Below are 20,087 nucleotides of genomic sequence, written 5' to 3' on the forward strand. Positions count from 1 at the left end.
AAAATAGTAACATTCTTTTTTTTTTTTATCAAAGTTGTTTTCACTTGTTTTTCCAAAAACAGAACAGAATACAGAAACAAGCTATCTGTATTTATTCTGGCTGTAATAATCTATTTATGTTTTCCGAGAAACCGAGTCAATGCTGATGGTACCCAAAATTGGCACAATTGATAGGTGCCTGAAACCTCTACTCAACAGTTCCTTTTAAAAACATTTTTATACAGGAGTGTATATGTGCAGCACATGTGTTTCAATGTTTCCAAACGCTCTTTCATTAGGAAATTTGGAAACACACTTGTAAAATCAATGACAGGTTTATGAAATAAAAACAATGAGCATTGGTCTAAAGACACAGTTTATTGTATTTTGAGAGCTAGGAATGGTTCAATTTACCAAAAAATGCTGCTATTCAAACACGAATGATCAAAATAAACCTTAAGGTCTTATTTTACCTGACTCGTCTCTCAATTTGCTGGCGTTTGCATGATCTGTAAAATTTTCGTTGACAACCATAGCGGGACGATTCCGGCTAAAGGTTTCTGCTTCTGATTGAATCCAATATTTTTTTCTATAATCAAGGAAACCCTATTTAGAAACCATTAAAAATGTAGCAAATAAACATAAAAGAAAAACATTGTTAACAAAAGAAAAACGAAAAAAGGCAAACTCCAGCTTTACAATATAGATTTTGACCTTAATTTTATTTTAATATATATTCAAATTCAAATCTAAAATATATTGACTTTTTACACAGTAGTTTAAAATGCGGTCTTATCGATGAATAAAATCACCAAAACACTAACTCAAACATTTTGACCAAGCCTAAATATGGTACACAGAACCCCAAACTACGAAACCTGGGCATGATATGTTTTGACTTTGCAATGCCAACCTCTTGAAGACTAGCAATAGATCCGTAGTTTAAAAAGAATAAAGCCCCTTTGTTCTTGTCCAATATCTGGAAAAGTCACACTATCCCTTACACAGCCTACAAGAAACAGAGTTATATATCTCTTAATGGGTATTCATCGGATTCACTGATGTTTTACACAGTTATGTAATACCATTTTTGTTATTATGATTTCTACTGTTGTGTTTGTGACTATTTCTTCAACCTAGTCTCATTGTAAGATTTCTTGTAAGGATTTCTTGTAAGAAATCCTTTTTGCCTTTAAGCAAAACCACCGTATGAAACTGCTTATTAATGGTTTCATCAGTGGATCTATAAGGGGTGCAGTAAGGATGAATTCTATATCATACGTATCGACTCTGGCCATCCCAATTTCATTCTGTATTTCGGAGGATGCGGTCTCAGAAATCTACGATACGTGTTGATCAACTAGCCATAAAACTTCTCCTATAAGAAGGTTGAGTTTTAGACCTCAGATGCATTACTACAGTAATATACCAACTAAAGCCAAATTCAGCTGATGGATCATATTACCTATCCTTTTAACACTTGGAAAATACTACATACGTTGTTTCAACCATCATTGCAACGGTTTTTTTCATACTTGTTAATCCCAGGATACGTCCTGGCTCTTCAATGGCAGTTATTCTGATCTTGGTTCAAGAAAGAACTTACGTGACTTTAGGAACATAGATCATTTTTCTCCAATACCTTTGGCTTCAAATATGTAAACACTGCTTAAGAATATGCTACTATTTCCTCTAGAACAAACTTTCCAAGCTAATAGTAAACGGTTTGCTTTTACGAAACAGAATTTCAAATGTTTCATTCGGCGTCCTGTTATTCATCCCTACTTGCTGTTCTTGATCTATGATTTTTTGTTGATGTGGGTAAAGTGTTTGCCTGTTAAAATCATTTGAAACTGCTCTGCATTATAAAGAATTGTGGTGACATCCCACCTTACTTGCGACTCTTTTATTTGTGGTTTACTATGACACTTTCTATTATTCGTGAGGTTCTGAGAAGTCAACCCCTATCTTCGACAAATTGTCTGCTCTTCATTTTTCGGTGTATTATTATGATCTTAACAAGTGATCCAGCGTTAATTCATTTGGTGGCCATATTTAAGCTGCTGGCATTAACAACCTAAGCTAGGCTAATGAATTCGATGTGGTAAGTGCTTCTACTACAGCACGAAATACAATACTAATTATTTGAGATTGTTACGGCACTAATCGTAGCATTCCGAAAAACCCGACAATGATTAAATGGGCATGTTTTCGCCCGAGACACCCTGGGGCATTCACCAGTTATAATGTAATAATGATTGTTATGTTTGTTAATAATGATGGTTATAATGATTTGTCCTAAGTGAAGGAATTCTGCTGCACTGGCTTAAATTTTCAATGGGCATTCGCTTCGTAACATTTATCTCCAACAAGCCTTGAGGTCAGTTTATCTCAGAGGCAATCCCGTGCGTTGTTAATTTGTTAATTGCTCAAATGGTATTAACAATTTTCATTTTCATTTTTATTGTGCCAACTATACAGTTCTTTTAGTTTTATTCCTAAACTCGAGCAAACAGTCCCCTTCTCAGGCTTTCCATGACCCTCACTTCTCTTCAAAAATATCGTAAGCAGCAAGGGCCCCCAGCCCTCAAAAATGGCTCTTGCTTTTCTTAGGCATCAGCTCGTGCCGTTGGCTTTGATGAACGAACCTCACTTAGCTCGAGTGGCAGCTCAGGCCTTGTTAAAAGTTATTTCAACAGCGAATCTTATACTACAACTCACATTTCCTTGAACGTTCTTCTATACATCTTGTATCATTTTTCAAATTAGAGATTTTCACTCTTCGCAAACATTTTCCCGAAAATTTTCGAAAATTTTCATTTTCTCGAAGCTAATATTTTCCCGAAAATTTTCCGTGTATTCTTGTTACATAGATTTTTTACCCGTGGGTCTATCTTCTAAAGACATCTTCACTTTTAAGTAAAATAGAGCATAAAGCTTTCGCTCTTGAAAATTACAAAAAAACGATTTTTTTCTCAAACGAAATTAAAGAACGACATTAAAAATCAAAACGAACAAAAATCATTTCGGATACGAAGAGGGCTGCCCCTTCTTCAAGGAAGGCTGTCAACTGCCCCCTTCTTTTTATGGTACTAAAATACATCTTGTTCCAATTCAAAGGCCCGTGTTCAAGCAGTCATCTATAAAGAAAGTTGCTTATTCTACGTACCATCCTCTGGAAGACCTTTTTCCTTTTTTGGTTTGTTGGAGGGGTGGTAGTCCTACTCTTATTTCCGAACTGTTGATAGTATTTTGATTTTCATTAATGTCGTCGGTTATAGAACAAATAGAAAACATGCTGTTCGAAATACAAGTCGTTTTCAGTAATGCGCAAGTAGCAATCTAACTTTTGGGGGCTTTAAAGGGCAGTATTCTTACTGGCCCTTTAGGGCTTAAAGGGGCAGTATTTGTGGTTATTTCTTATTCCTACTAGACTTGCGTATTTGCTCGTTTAATTTCCGTCCGTTTTGGCTTTAAGTTTCTCATTTACAGTAATTTCTGCTCGTCTTAAGTTTGAATATAACTATTTACTTTCTTTCGAAAAGCATTTTTTTGGAAAACAGTTATTAAATTAGTATAGTCTTAAAACGGAGTAGGTAGAATAAAATTGACAAAAGTTGGGCTACCCACCTCGAGAAAGTATTAAATAGACCAAGACTCAGTGACCAAGAAAATGTACCTCATATCCCCTTTTTACAACTCGACATTAATACAGAACCGCCAAGCTCTGCCGAGGTCATGTACGCAGTAAAAAAGCTAAAAAACGGACGAGCTCTTGGCATAGATTGAATCTCAGCAGATATGCTGAAGTATTCAATAATAACATGCCTCTCAATGTAGCTCGCCCTTTCCACTAATATATGAATAATAGGGAGGGTTCCCCGTGAATGGACCAAGGGATGTTGGTGAAAATCATCAAAATGAAAGACATAATTTTGTGTGGCAATTGGAGAGGTACTATCCTTCAGCCAGTACGGTGTAAACTATTGGCTTCTATTATATTGTACCAGATTCGAGATGCACTAGGTTTTAGATACACATCTGAGAGAAGAGCTGCATAATTTTAGAGCTGACAGATCGTGCCCTGACTTGATTTTTGTACTGAGAACGCTTACTGAGGAATAAAAAAGAATGAAACAACAAGCTATATCTACTATCTATTAACTTCGAAAGGTCGTTTGACTCGGTTGACCGAGAATATTTGTGGAGAGTCCTCAAGCATTGTGGGGTACCAGAAAACAAGTGAGCATAATTATTTCCTTATGCGAAGAGACTGAGTGCTGCGTTAAGGCAGAGAATGGCACAACCAGATTTTTCAAGATCATGTATGGTATGCATCAGAAATATGTACTTTACCCATTTATTTTTGTAGTTATAATTGACTGCACATTAAGACGAAACTTTGGACATAGCGTAAAAGTAAACAGTAAGCAACTCTCTGATTTAGATTTCAAGGATAACATAGTCTTGTTAGAAGATTCTAAACAGAGGTTGCAGCAGCTAATTGACACAATTATAGAAAATGCAGAAGATGTTGGGCTAACCATTAACATTGACAAATTAAAGACCATGTAAATCACAAGCTCACCGCTTGTTCTGCATCACAAGAATAAAAATTTAGAACAGGTGAAGGATTTCAAATTCCTGGGTAGCTGGATCAACTGTGATGGTGAAATAATGACCGAGATTAAATGCAGGATAGGTCAGTCAACTGGAGCTTTTAATGGACATTATGCCTAACACAGCGCTACAGACTGTGCCAGGGAACAAGACATGGACACCCGTCAACCGGGTATTTACTACCTAACTTGATTGTAAAGTGTGATTTCTCATTGCTTACAATATTCAAACTGTTATTTTTGGGGGTTTAGGGGGGGGGGAGGAGAACTTTAAATATAAGCTGGCAAGAGAGAGTAAGAAACTCTGAAATTCGTAATAGAACCCACCAGCCTCTCATTACTGCTATTATAACAAAGAAGAGGTGGACGTATTTAGGACTTGTACTCCGCATGAACGAAGGCCACCTTCCTCGGACAATCTACGATCGGAAACCAGGCGACAGAAGAATACGATGTCGTCCAAAGGACACTTTGCGGCGAACTTTTGACCGATATCTGCGGACGGCTGAGACCTCGTTATTACCTGAATGGGAAGATGTTATCACTGAAACATCGCTTTCGGACGAGCGGAGAGGCTTTGTCGACGTCCTATGCGCCACTAACGGTCCCGGAAGAACTTAGTTCTAGGGTGAGGGCTTTTTGGTAAGGAATAGATGACATCAAGAGATGCTTTGGAGCAAATTTTTTTCTTAGATAGAACGCATTTTTTCCTTTTACCTCCAGCCTCTTCAATATTGAAAAGTGTTGTTGCTTTCCAGTTTTCCACCACAAAAAAAACACACCTTTTCGATAAAAAAATGTTTTACCAGCCATCAATGCAACTGTCATTGCAGATGTTTTTGAAAAATAGCTGTTGAAAAGAAAGGTCGCTCGTAAGTTCTTCGTTTTTGGATTTATATGGCGTCAGTAAAAATAAAGAAGAAAAAAAAAATCATAGAAAATATACTTTCCAATGCAATATTTTTCAAACACAACCAATAAAAAGAAAGTTGTTTATCAGTAGGGCCTTATTCAAAAGAAATTAAGAAGAGAAGAGAATACAGAACATATTATTTTTCATTATCGTCATCTGATAAGTGTTAAGCAGCTACACCTGTGTTTTATAATTAATTTTTGTGTGTCTATATGTTTTGAATGCTTATAAACTGTTTAGAATATATGATTTAGTTCGGGATTTCTCTTTTCAACTTCATACAAAATCGCACGTTTTACGCATTTAAAAAGACAGCTTGTTTTTGCGCAACAACCAAAATACTGCCAACAATTATTAATAACAAGCCATTTGGCTTAAACACACCTTTTTTCGAGCTTATGGCTTTTATGAATAATAAAGATGGTATTTCCTTGGAGAAAATTTGCTCTAATTGGTAATGTATTATTGATTATATTAGGTGATAGCCGTGTCCGCATATTTGTTAACCATGTTCAATATTTGGCGTACTCGACAAATGCCACTATATTTTACCTTCCATTTTCTCCGTCTGTAGGTACGGTTAACTTCCTTTTAACCAAGAGCCACTTTTTGCAAATCTTGTTTTGTCGGTACTTATTTTTCAGACAAGACTGTTGAAATCTTTTTATTTCCTTATTCCTGAAAAAAAATAAAATATTTAAACCTTGTTTTGCAAATAAAATAAAAAAAAAAAAAAAAAAAAAAAGAAAAAAAAAGAAAAAAAAAAAAAAAAAAGAAAAAAAAAGGAGAAAACTGATTCTAGGTAGATCAAGAAAAACCTGGTTTTCCCACTGGTCATTTGAGTTGCCGTTTTGTTGGTTAGAAAAAAAAATTGAATAAGGCCTTAGCAAAGATTACCAGGTGGACTGTTTTTCATAAGTAGGAAAATCATTCTTTAATTAACACGGCTTTTTATATATGACACTTTCTTTTCAGCCCTCTTCAGCCACATTCTAGAAAGGGAATTGCAAGATAGAAGGAATTGCAAGGATTCTTAGGGATTTTTGGAAAACTAAACAGGACAAGACACTGAACTGAAATCATTGTTTGGAACAATTCTCGATAAATTCAAATCATCCCCGTTAGACCACATTTGAGACAATTTAACGAGAATTAATTAAAAGGTTTTTCATATAAATTACATGCGTAATTGAACCAAGTTTGTACCACATATAACTTCACTTCACTTGCATACCATTAACTTTTTCAAATTAATACCGTTGTTAAAATTCCTTATATTTTGACATTACTTTATTGTATTTGTGACCCACAAAATAAATCTAATAAAAATCTCGTCTTATCCTAAAGTGTCAGTTTATTTTGTTAATATACGCTGAGCACGCAATGACCGCTATTTCTAAACTGTCAGTAAAATCATAATTAAAGTTTATCACTTGAACGATACCTGAACTATTTTTGGGGCATGCTGTCAGTGACTCAATTTGTAACTCAAAAAAAAACAATACCATTTCATTGCAAATATAACAACAACTGTCAGCATTACTGTCAGCTAAAATATATAATAGTCGAATCAATCAAGCAATTATTAGATAATGAAGATTGATTGTTTTCTACACGATGATCAGCAAATTGGTTAATGGTTAAGCCTCGGCACCGTTTTTTTTTATTTCTGTTTTTGTCTAACCTGTTTCTGTGTCCGTTTTTCAAAAAAAAAAAAAAAAACAGTACAGAAAACTGTTTTTTTTCGGACTTGTTTCTGCTTCTGTTCTATTTTTGTTAACTTGTTTTTTTTCCTTTTCTGTTTTTTTAACTGTTTTCGTTCTTTTTTTCATGTAACCAAGTGCTACCTTGGGGGGATTGAAAGATTTCACGCTTTATGCACCTCCTTCATCTTTGTGTAGCCAATGCTCTCAAGTTCTGGGTAGAAGTTGACGTAGGGTAAGTAGTTGAATGTGAAGCTGATGACAATGATGATGAACATGAAGAAGGCTCTAGTAGAGCGCAAGAGATTGATGCAGCCGAAGACAATCTACCCAACGTCATGAGGATATTGCTAATACCGCGTCTCGTATGGATGACCCTGACAAGTTGTCAGTTCTGTACAAGTTCACAGATTCTGTACAAGTCTGTCAGTTCTGTACAGCTATCCTTATTTATAATATTTTCATTCGTTCTGCCGATTTGAAGCTTTGTTATGCTGATGTTGTGGCATTTCCTGGTTCTGACCATCTTCCATTGGTTAGTTTTATGAAGTGTCAGTTACACAGACCAAAAAAAAAGAAAATAAAGACAAGGTTAATGAAAAATGGGAATCTTCAAAAGTTTTTCCCCTGTTTTTTTTCCTGGCCATAGAACCTTATGAGGGGTTCTATATTGATGTGTTTTTGTCGTAAATTTATTGGTTGAATAAAATAATTGATTGATTGATTATAGGGTGATACACGCGGAAAAAACTGATTACTTGTTAGTCCCCTGCTTTTTTTTTTTTTTTTTTTTTTTTTTTTTTTTTTGTGGATCATTGTATTTTATGACTTTCTTTGTCTTGTGTTGAGTCTATTAAAGGTGTGAATGTACGATGTTGAAAATGTTTTTGTTTTTTCTGTATTTGTTTCATTTTTGTTTCTCCCCTGTTTCTTTCCTGGCCATAGAGCCTTACGGGGGAGTTTATATTGATGTGTATTTTGTTGAGTTTATTGATTGAATAAAATTGATTGATTGATTGTGGAGGAAGTTTGTGATTAGAACCCCGTATTTTCTGAAGAAGAATCCCCTACGAGAGCACTTGATAAAATAAAGTATTCTACCCATTTTTGAGAGTGCGTGTCCCATTAAGGTAATGAAATTGAAGAAACGGGAACTCTGTAAACCATGGATAATGAGTGAAACACTAGAAAAAAGAAAAGCGAAGGATTAAGCTTTATCAAACATATCTAGATGATAAAAGTGATGATTCGTATGAATTGTTCATAAAACAGTTCAATTCAGTGAACCAATTACGTCGCAAAGCTATAGCCGAATATTATGATGGAAAGTTTTCAAATATTAAAGAAAATATGAAAGAAACATGGAAACTGATAAAATGAAGTGACCGGTGGGAATGCTGAAATAGGAGGCAATGAAGTACAACTTGAAGGGTTCGCCCCTGATGATAAGTCTGGAATTTTAAATTGTAAATAAGTTTGGTAATTTTTCTCTAAAAATTACAAAATACTGTACAAAATAGTGTAAAAAATACATGTCAACAGATTCAAGAATACATTATATGAGATAATAGAGGTGAGAGGTTTGAGTTAGCCTTTGATCCGTGTACAATCGATGAACTGCTTAAGATAATAACATCTCTAAAATCAAATTCTGCGGGAGTAGACGGCTTATCTCTTCGAGCGTTTAAGGCAATAATGCATTATATTCTATCGTGTCTGCTTTTTATTATAAACCTGTCACTTAAAAAGGGCATTTTCTCTGATCACCTAAAATTTACAAAAGTGATACCACTTCAAAAAGGTGGCCCTAATAAGGAACATGAGAATTGGAGACCGATTTCGATCCTTCCATTGTTTTCAAAATTATTAGAAAAAGTTGTTCCTAAACGTCTATATAGTTTCCTAAAGACTATTGGTTTGCTGAGTGAGATCCAATTCAGATTTCGCAAAGGGCACTCGACGATGAATGCTTTGCAACAACTTATGGAATCAATTAAGCGTGGTATGGACAAAGGTGATCCCTCAAACTAGTGTTGAATAATATTAGCTCAGCAGCATTTCCAGTGACATGTGGAGTACCACAAGGGTCAGTGTTAGGTCCGCTGCTTTACCTCATCTATGTTAGTCTCATGCGTCTTTATTTGAAAGATGTGTCTTATCTCGTTTGCTGATGATAACGTTTTAACTGTGTTTGCCTCACCTGTGAATGACCTGGTGAGAAAAGCGAATATCGCATTGGGAAGGCTGGAGATTTTCACTTCATAAAATCTATTGTGTGTAAATGTTCACAAGACATTTTTAACAACGTTCTGTAGAGTTGGTACACCGCTGGATGTGTCTGGCCAGGTAGCTTTATGTGGTTATCTAGTTCAACAAGTTGAGCATCTCCGATACCTTGGTTTCATCTTGATTGCTATCTTGTATGGAAGCGTCACAATGACGCAATTTAACCAAAAATTGCCCGTGGTGTTGGAATACTTCGACGTCTGCACGACTTACTCTCTAAAAGAATGCTTCTAACTATCTATTATTCGTTGATTTATCCATACATCTTCTACGGTTGCCTCCTATGGAGCAGTAGCTTCTTATGCAACTATAGAAGAGTACAAGTTCTACAAAATAAAGCTGTTAGAACAATAGGTAGGTATGTCCAAGATGTACATGGCACCTGTGCTTATTTTAGGTCCCTGAAGCTCCTTAATGTAGGTCTGGTAAGATATTACCAGGCAGCAGTATTTGTATTTCAGTGTATAAATGGTTCAACCCCTGATGTTTTTAAGAGTTTTTACCAAATTAATAGTGACATGCATAATAACCACTCCACCTCCCGACCTCCTAGGTGGGAATCAGGGCCTAATAAGCACGAGTGCTCACAAGCTATGGTTGGGGCCTCGGAGCGAGGATTCACGCCCCCGTCTCTAGCGATCCGGGAGGAGAGCCCTAAGTTGCACCTCATAGCGGTGGAGTGGTGTAACATTCTATTAGTAGCCTAGCCCGACAAATAGAATGGCTAACGCAACGGGGTTCCAAGGGTCTGGGGAGCCTTTGGTCAAGCCAATTCCCATGAAACACCAATGGATATTGAAGATCAAATGCAGAGAGATATTACTATTACGGCGTTCGCGGTAGCCGACGCGGACCAGGTCAGGGTGGTGCCAGGCCCGACCAGTATGCAAGCCGCCCGATCAAGAAAACATCTGAATATTCGCGCGTGGAATGTTCGCGGCTGCAAGCTGGAATCCACGCAACTGCTCCTTGCAAGGGGGCTGCAGAAGTATAAAATCAACGTTTTTTGTCTGTCAGAAACGAGACTTAATGATGTTCTGTCCAAAAAGTTGACCCTTTCCGAATCTGACTCATTCCAGTTCTATAACTCGGGTCCCAAGGATGGTTCCGGCCAACAAGGAGTTGGGTTCCTAATAGACGGTCATACTGCATCATGCGTCACCTCTTGGAAGCCATTGTCTCCAAGAATCAACATGATCAGACTGAGAGGCCACATTAGCCACATAACCATAATCGCCGTGTACGCTCCGATAAGGGACAGTAGTGACGCGGTCAAAGATGCCTTTTTATTATGACCTACAAAGAATCATCGACAAGACACCAAGGCGTGACATGCTCTTTGTAGCTGGAGACTGGAACGCCCGGCTTGGCAGAGTAGACCCCGACACAGCAGCAGTTTATGGCCGCCACACCGTTGGTGACAGATGCATCAATGGAGAAAGGCTCTTAGCAGCTAGCCAGATACAACAACCTATGCGTCACAAACACTCTCTTTGAGCACAAGAGACTCCACCTCGTTACAGGGCGTTCGAACGACGGCGTAACAACAGCCCAGATCGACCACATCTTAGTCAGCAGAAGATGGAGGAGCTCCTGCACAGATGCCCGGGTATACAGATGAGCAGACATAGGATCTGTAAATGGATCCGACCACTGTCTCCTCACTTGCAAAGTCCGTCACCGCCTTAGTAGGCAGAAGCGACAGAAGGGAGGGAAGCGCTTCGATGTTTCGAAACTAAGATGCCCGGAAATCAAAGCCGACTTCGAGTCAAAGCTAAGCAACCGGTTCGAAGCCTTGAATCGTCTCTCACTCGTCGATGAAGAATGGGCGCAGATAAAAATTGCGACAAAGGACGTAGCTGAGGAGGTACTTGGCCACATAAAACGAAAACAGCAAGCCTGGATCTCTGACCACACCATAGAACTAGTTGAGAAGAAGCGACCCCTCGTGGGAGGTGCAAAAGAACCCTCAAAAGTAGCCCGCGAAGCAGCAAACAGTCACTGAAACGGGACAGAGAACAGTACTGGTCAGATCTGGCAAATGAGTTGGAACGAGAGTCCCAGAACCACAACAGCAGGAAAATGTTCAAACTCCTGAAAGAAGCGACAGGAAAAGCTCCTGTAACGGTCGACACACTGAAAGATAAGTCCAGAGAACTCATCCGAACAGAAGAAGGACGCATTGAACGCTGGCGAGAGCATTTTTCTGAGCTACTGAACCCTGTCAAACCCCTGTGCGATTTACCTGCCTTCTCGAGTGCTGCTAGAGAGCCCTACGCAATAAACCTCGATCCGCCAAGTATTGCGGACGTACAAAAAGCGCGGAAGTGCATGAAAAATAATAAAACTCCTGGAGAGGATGGGATCCCTTCTGAAATGTTCAAGTCCTCACCAACTCTACTATGCCGGCTAACCGACCTGTTTGTCCAGGTGTGGACGACGAAGACCTTCCCAAAAGACTGGAAAGCATCAGTCCTCGTTCCGCTGTATAAAAAAGGAGATAAGGCCATTTGCAGAAACTATAGAGGTATCTCCCTGATCGACCATGCCATGAAGATCTTCTGCGTCATTCTTTTGAATCGATTCAAAGACGCACGTGACAAGTTAACCCGTCCTGAACAAGCAGGCTTCAGACCAGGCAGAGACTGTCCAGAACAGATATTGACGATTCGCCTCATCCTTCAGCAGTACAGCAGGTTTCATCTACCCCTTCTCATCGCCTTTATTGACTTTGCAGCTGCCTTCGACTCTCTCATCAGAGAGGAGCTATGGAGAATTATGGCTGAAGACGGTGCGCCACAGGAGCTCATTGAGATACTCCGAAGTGCGTATAAGGACACTGAGACTTGCGTCCGTGTTTCTGGCAATGACACCCCTAAGTTTCGAGTGGAGTTTGGGGTAAAGCAGGGATGCCCCCTTTCGACTATATTATTCAACTACGCGATAGACTGGATCATGTATAATGCAATGAGAAACCACAGCGGAATAGTCTTCGGACAAATAGCTGGTTTCCTCCAGCCATGATAGATCTGGACTTCGCAGACGACGTTGCTCAGCTGGAAACTACCGCCGACAGCTTACAAGGCATGATCGACGATACCTATGTGGTCTCAAAGCGCATCGGACTGGCCATCAGCGGCGCAAAGACTAAAGTATTGGCTCTCAACCAACCTGCTACTTGCCAGGTTACACTCGACAGTGAGCCAATAATAAACGTCGAGGGATTCAAGTATCTTGGCTCTATCATAACACCAGATGGCGGAGCTGAAAGGGATATCTCTGCTTGCATAGCAAAAGCCTGGGGAGTCTTTACTAGGCTGAAAAAAGCATTATGGACAAGACGGGAGACCTTAACCAAAACAAAAGTCAGAATCTATGGTGCAACTGTTTGAGCAGTACTACCGTATGCTTGCGAGACATGGATGATCAAGACTGAAGGCGTGAGAACTTCGGGCGTATTCGACCACCACTTCCATCGCTACATTCTCTGCATTAAGAGATGGGACAGGATTTCCAATAGTGAAGTAAGGAGTCGCTGTGGCCAATCAGAAGAGCTATCGCTTATCATTAAAAGACGTCGCCTGAAGCTCCTGGGCCACACATTGCGCTGTCCCGAAGGCACGATATGTCGAGACATCCTTGTCTGCGAACCAGCCCCCTCCTGGAAACGTAAACCAGGAGGACAAAGGAAGAACCTGCGACAAAAATTCAAGGAGGACCTGGAACCGTGGGGAGGATTTAGGAGACACGGTCGGAGATGGGACAAAGACTGGCTGAAGATCGCCGGAGAAGCTGCAGCCGACAGGTCCAAGTAGTCGTCGGAAGTCATCCCAAGATCCTTTGGTGCCGGGCAGGATAGTTCATCGTCTGGTTCCCGCCGGAAGTAAAAAGTAAGTAAGACATGCATAATTGTGGAACTAGGCAAAATGATAGTATAGGTATTGACTTGCGTTGTGGTACCAGGTCTTCATTTTCAATGAAAAACCTGGGTCCATCTGTATGGAATGAGCTACCATTGAGCATTAGGGCGGTGGAAAACGTACCTCATTTAAAAAGAATTGAAAAGATTATTTTCTGGAGGAAATTTGTTGAATTGTATTATGGCTGGTAGGGTGGGTGGGGGAGGAAGAGGAGCTGGAGAGGTAAGGGTTGGCTGGGAAGGTAAGCGTGGGCAAGGGCTAAGGTGGGGTTGGAAAGACGGGAAGAGAGAGTTGAATATTGAAGAGTGATGGAGACTGGATTTATTATTGTTAATTTTCTTTTACATTTTTATTTATCTATTATTATTTTGAATTCAGTCATTTACTTAGTTATCTATTTTTCAAACAGTTCGTGGTAACAAACTGTAAGTAAGGAGCGACCCGGCTCAATAGTAACTGAAACTCTAAAAACGTTTTCATTTAGTATTATCCATCAAAAGTTACGAGCCTGAAAACATTAGCCTTATTTTCGAAAAAAGGAGGAAACACCCTCTAAAAGTCATAGAACCTTAATGAAAATCACACCATCAGATTCAGCGTAACAGAGAACCCTACTGTAGAGGTTTCAAGCTTCTATCTGCAAAATCGACGCAGTGGTCCTAGAATATCGCAGGAGGCCTCATTCAAACGGAAATAAAATTTCTAGGGCCCTTTTTAAGTGACCGAAAATGGAGGGCAACTAGGCCCCCTCCCACGCTCACTTTTTTCCCAAAGTCATCCGATCAAAATTTTGAGATAGCCATTTTGTTCAGCATGGTCGAGAAATATGATAACTATGTCTTTGAGGATGACTTAATCCCCCACAGTCCCCTGGGAAGGGCTTCAAGTTACAAACTTTGCCCAATGTTTACATACAGTATTGGTTATTGGGAAGTATACAGACGTTTTCATGGGGGATTTTTTCTGGTAATGGGGGGAAGGGGGTTGGGGGTTACGTGGAAGGATCTTTCCATGGAGGAAGTCTTCATGGGGAAAGGGACATTGCTATGAAGGGGCGCCAGATTTCCCTGCCATATTTCTGGTTATAATTTTGTTTGCTTTGTATTCCCTTATGGACTATAATAATATACAACCCTATAATAATAAACACCTGGTTTCAGAATGTACTTCGAAGGAAGCATGAATTCCCCTTTCTCTACAAGAACAACTTTTGGGGATAAAAGTTTTGAACTCTGAATGATCAATTCCAGGGTATTCAAGACAAAAACGAAGTTGATAAGCGGCCATACAAGGCCGTACGTTTTTCAGCATCTTGGAACCAAGAAGGATGTAAAAAAATAACCATCAAAAACCAAGTTCGCGTGTCTCAAATTATTATTTATTATAAAGGGGCTATCAGTTCATTTTTGTGTTTTTTTTTTCGGGGGAGGGGGGGGGGTGTAATAACACACACCAAAATAATACATAATCTTAAATCTTGATTGATCTCAAACGAAAAACTTCCGTTCGACCAAAAAGAAAATATATTTATTTCTCTGGGGACCAAAACATTGTTTTTGTATTCAGTTCTTCAAATGACTCGTGAGCTTTGACGTACATTATTCTTACATGTACTCACAATACTAATTCCTCTATAAAAACTAAAAAAAAAACTTTAAAGAGCAGAATCAAAGACAGTTAAAGTACAAAGTACAAAAAATAAGATAATAGAAATCATTTTACTTTTACACACCAACTGGATAAAACAGCTTATATTTGCGAGTTATCAGAGGTAGGTAGACAATTTTATCGAGGCATTTATCTTAAATTCAAGATGCTTCACACCACTGTTATTCTTGCATAGCATTCAGTTACAAGCATAAAATTTGCATACGTCTCAGTGAATATATATATATATATATATATATATATATATATATATATATATATATATATATATATATATATATATATATATATATATATATATATATATATATATATATATATATATATATATATATACAAAAATTTGATTGACAAAAAAGAAACAAACAACATACCTTTCTTTTTCAAACGGATTTAGAATATTAGACGTAAAATTAAGCTTAGATTCGCCTGTTTGTCTACAATGCAAATGCCAAGCAACTGATGCTTCTTCATTCGAATCCAAAGACAATTTACTTAGTTGCAATTCTAGACTTGATAGGTAAATAGCATAAAAACGATCGTGTGGCTCACGAACCTAAAAAAAAACAAAAGAAAAAAGAAAAAAAAGAACCAAATACATTCCTTTGACACATTTCCTGAAGAATTTTGCTCCAACATTACGCTTTCCCTGAACATTCAGACCCCTTTCAGTCTTTGTGCTTTTTTCGTCTTTCAAAAATGAACCATGCCTATTTCCGGCCTACTCCCGGGCTCCTTGGGGAGGGGATCCGTGATTAAAATAAGAAATTATAACAAATCATTTCTAGAGAAAAGGCTGTTTTTTCACTCGCTTACCAGGAGTAATCTTCAAATTTCAAATGGTAACGCCCCATAAAATACCGAATAGTTTAATTCTTCCTGAAAAGTGAAGCATATTTTGTGTAATATTTACTTCTTCGAAAAATTGTCTTCAAACGACAATACTAGTTGATTAAAATGGGTCAACATGTTCTAAAAATGACGGGGTAGTTGTCAAGCACTCTTACATACTAAAACCTACAACATATAACACTAAGATGTCAAATTGCTTGCAATTTAACATCAAATGAGCTTAAGCCAACATACTTTCATTATAATAACCGCAAAATACTGAATTACCTTGGGATATAGAATTAACCGACAAACGCTGGTTTTTGTAACCAAAGATACTAAAAAAGCAACCATTAATTCAAAACTTACCTTGTTGCGGTCGAATCGTTTACAAGCCCTAAAGACGTTTGAATTTATTATTTTCTTTCCTATATTGACATTACTTTTAACAGAGGGGAAAATTAATACAAAAAAGAAAAAAATTTAGAGAACGGTTGCACCAATTCAAAAAAATGCTTGGGAGGGGGACAGGAGTTGACTTCGATTTTTTAAATGATGACACAAGAATTTTTTTTTTTTTTTATATAAAATCTAGGCTGGCTATTGCCCTTCCGCTCAACGACTGTTGTCCCTGGAGAGAAGCAGAAAGAAAGGAAGAAAGAACGAAAGAGAGAGAGAGAGAGAGAGAGAGAGAGAGAGAGAGAGAGAGAGAGAGAGAGAGAGAGAGAGAGAGAGAGAGAGAGAGAGAGAGAGAGAGAGAGAGAGAGAGAGAGAGAGAGAGAGAGAGAGAGAGAGAGAGAGAGACAATGAGAGAGAGAGAGACAGACAGAGAGAGAGAGAGAGAGACAGAGACAGAGAGGACATAAAATTTCTATTCTATTCTCTTTTTTAATACAATGTTTTCAAAAATTGTGCATTTTTCCACATTCAATTAATTTATCTTACTATTACTTGTTTTTCTACTATTTCACACATAGTTTACTGGCAACTCAAATTTATCGAGCAAGTTACCAAGTAATTTGTTAACCTCTTCTAATTTTCCTAACATATTCTACAGTTTAATTCAAGTTTCAGTTAAAACACAAAAATAATTCAGTAGCTGCTCTATTATTTCTATTTCATGGTGCTTATTATCCATTTTTCCTAATAAGCCTTCAGTTAGGCGTATTCTTTTCTGTTTTTGTTTTTGGCTTACCTATTTAAGTTCTTATTTTAGGGATAGAACTGGAGACTTATACGTATACCTACATACGGTGGAGGAGAGGGGGTAAAGTGTCATGTGAACAGGGGTTAAATTTGAAGAATTTGACCCACAGACTCAAAAAACCGACAGAGAGAAAAAACTCAATGAAAAATAAAGACAAATGAGACTGAGGCCAGTGGAAATAAAAGACGAAAAATGTAAAACAACGCGGATATTTTGCGTGTATCAAAATTGAGGTAAATATATAAGAAATTAAAATTACGTTAATTATTCATAATTTTAATTTCTTATATTTTTACCTCAGTTGCTTTGGTGTTCACACTGAAGTAACTCTAATAGCTTCTTTTCCCTACGTGGATCTGCGCCATTTTATTTGTGGTGGTTTTATTTGTTTTTAGTTTTAGTTTGGTTGTCTTTTTGTCTTGTTCTTCTTGTGTTTCCCCTGTGCCGAATACGCCTTATTTTGATACACGCGAAATATCCGCACTGTTTTACATTTTTCGTCTTTTCTCTCCACTGGCCTCAGTCTCGTTTGTCGTTTTTTTTTCATTGATTTTTTTATCTCTGTTTGTTTTTTGTCATGGCTGGCCAGTTCGGCTTAAGATCTTTCACCCACAGATTTCACTTATTAAATATGAAAAAAAAGACACAGGATCGACCAGCCATCCCAAAAATGGACCCTGGGTGTACAAACCATTGACAAACATTTTTTGGCAAAATGTTCATAGAGTCTATATATTGGGTCACTTTGCTTTCCATTGTTATTTCTCGACCCAGCAGTCAATAGTAACGTCGCTTCCTATTGCATAATTTATAACCCCTGACTAAATAAAACATTATTATGCAACTGATTATATTTTGAATTTGGATTGTTTATCAAGAAATAAGCATACAAAAATCTGTCGTTTCACAGGCTGGCTATAGTAGAATGTAACAAAATGACAGTTCTACAGAATTATCAAAAAATTGACGGGGGGAGGACTTCCTAATCCCTTTATTACTTTTGCAGCGGTAATAACACGACATACACGGTAGCGTACAAGGTTACAGGAGAACTAAATCACGGTCAGTCACCATTATTCATCGAGAAGAGGGGGGGGGGTATCTTTGTCCAAAATTATGCAAATCTTCTCAAGATCGTAACTTTTGATAACCTTAAGCTTAAAGAACTTTGCATATTTGGAATCACCATAAAAATCCTCTTTTGTATGTATACCCTATATTAGAATAAAAACTTTTTTTTGAGTTTCAGCTGCTATTAGCACAAACTGCTCCTTCTGTGAGCCGTCTATCCTCGCTAGGCTATGGCTATGGTCTAGCAAACCTGCTGTGCTAGTCCATGGTTATGGAAACTGACCCCGACATATGAACCCTCCCTTTTCTCTAGTGAGGCTCGAGTTTTCATTCACCATGAATGGCCGTCACCTTCAATCGGTTCTTCGACAATTACACGATTTTTTTCATATCCCTCCACTTACCACAGCTTAAAATAATTTCCCCCCACTTACAAAGGCTCAGACCTTTGACTCTCATAATGAGCCTCGCTTCACTTGCACCCCCCCCCTTAAATATTTCCTTTTATTTATAAAGCCAGGGTCCTTTGTGATCTTAAACGGTTTGTACCATATTTGCAGTGACTCTTCAGAAGATGTCAGATTTTGTGTAGGGTAGCCTATAGTTTTGGAGGTACAATCTCAAAACGGTACAACTTATGAAAAAAAAAAAATACTCGGGTGGCATTTACTATAGCCATCGCTATTTATTCGAACTATAAAAGCGTAGATTTCTTTTTGTGCCCTTTTACGGCAAAATTTAGTTTTAGGAAGTATTTTGTCCAGTTTTCTACTTTTTATAGAAAATAAAATAGAAATGGTTACCACAAGGTATCTCTCAAAATTATGAGATTAAAAAAGATATACAAGATTTTACCGGGGCAATAAGATAATAACTGAGATATGATTTCTAGTAGTAAAATGAACGTTATACGAAACATTACCCAAGTTAATAGCAGATCACCTCAAGGACAATCTTCCGCTAGATCAAGTCTAACATAGGCCTTAAATACGATAAGAGATGAAAACCACATCCATTAACAGAGAAAGTGAAGAGAAATTAATTCTATAAACAAAAAATTAGTAGTGAGTTAAATACTCACTAAATACAAAACTTATTTCTGCATCTTACCGCAGAAATTATTATCACATTCCTATAAATAGGTAGTGACAAGCTAGCATCGCCATTATTATTTTCAATGGATATACAGAACTTACTGTAAGTTAACGGAAAAGCAGATAATCATAAGGTTAGTCAGATTTCCAATTGTGCAAGGGGTGAATACAGGCAATTGAGGAATTGAACTTCAACCGGGGAACTTATTTCTGCATCTTACCGCAGAAATTATTATCACATTCCTATAAATAGGTTTTTCTCTGTGACATCAGCATTAGAAAAATAAAAGAATAGTGAGTAATTGCATGTCTCTCATAGTTTTATTCTTCTTTTTTTAAACTAACATTAAATCCGGACTGCGGTGTGTTATTGATTATGATCGTAGATAGAGGAATGAGAAAAAAACCAAACACATACGCACAGACAAAATTATCGTTGTAGTCAATGCTTGCGCTATTCCCAAATTTTTCAGGGTTTCCTCAGATTTCCCCAACAGATAATTTGATTCTCCGAAACCTCCCCGAATATTAGTATGCTAGGTCAATACGCGAATTTTAAAATGAAATGCAAATCACAGTTTTTCGTAATGTTTATTCTCGGGGAGACCCTGAAAAATTCAAGGATATTGGAAGCACCGTGTGAAATCTCAGTGCCTCTTAAGCAGAGTTAGTCCTATTCTACATAGCATAGTTCGTGGCACAGCGAAAATGCTTTTAAAAGCGCTAGTCCTTTACCCGGTTTGTAACTGAACCTTCGTGTAACTTAACCCCGTGCAACAGAACCTATGCAACTGAA

The 20,087-nt window shown here is 37.8% G+C and overlaps 2 protein-coding genes across 5 annotated transcripts in view; one reads left to right on the forward strand and one right to left on the reverse strand.

Moving 5' to 3' along the window:
• The window catches only part of LOC148955234 (neurobeachin-like protein 1), a 227,589-nt gene that overhangs the window by 66,704 nt on the left and 140,798 nt on the right, over nt 1-20,087 (reverse strand). For all 4 annotated transcript variants that reach the window (XM_089101080.1, XM_089101086.1, XM_089101072.1 and 1 more), the window contains exons 15-17: nt 15,463-15,644; nt 6,064-6,189; nt 453-568 (exon numbers count right to left, since the gene is read on the reverse strand). In XM_089101080.1, coding sequence (XP_088957206.1) covers nt 453-568; nt 6,064-6,189; nt 15,463-15,644 — 424 coding nt within the window. The remainder of the gene's footprint in view (nt 1-452; nt 569-6,063; nt 6,190-15,462; nt 15,645-20,087) is intronic.
• The window catches only part of LOC148955235 (uncharacterized), a 45,468-nt gene continuing 44,721 nt past the window's right edge, over nt 19,341-20,087 (forward strand). Inside the window, exon 1 of the mRNA XM_089108109.1 lies at nt 19,341-19,425. The gene's annotated coding sequence lies outside the window, so the exon portion shown is untranslated. The remainder of the gene's footprint in view (nt 19,426-20,087) is intronic.

This window comes from Artemia sp. Qi Xiang Cuo, chromosome 2, assembly GCF_049724085.1.
Source record: "Artemia sp. Qi Xiang Cuo chromosome 2, ASM4972408v1, whole genome shotgun sequence".
NCBI classification, from domain to species: Eukaryota; Metazoa; Arthropoda; class Branchiopoda; order Anostraca; family Artemiidae; genus Artemia; species Artemia sp. Qi Xiang Cuo.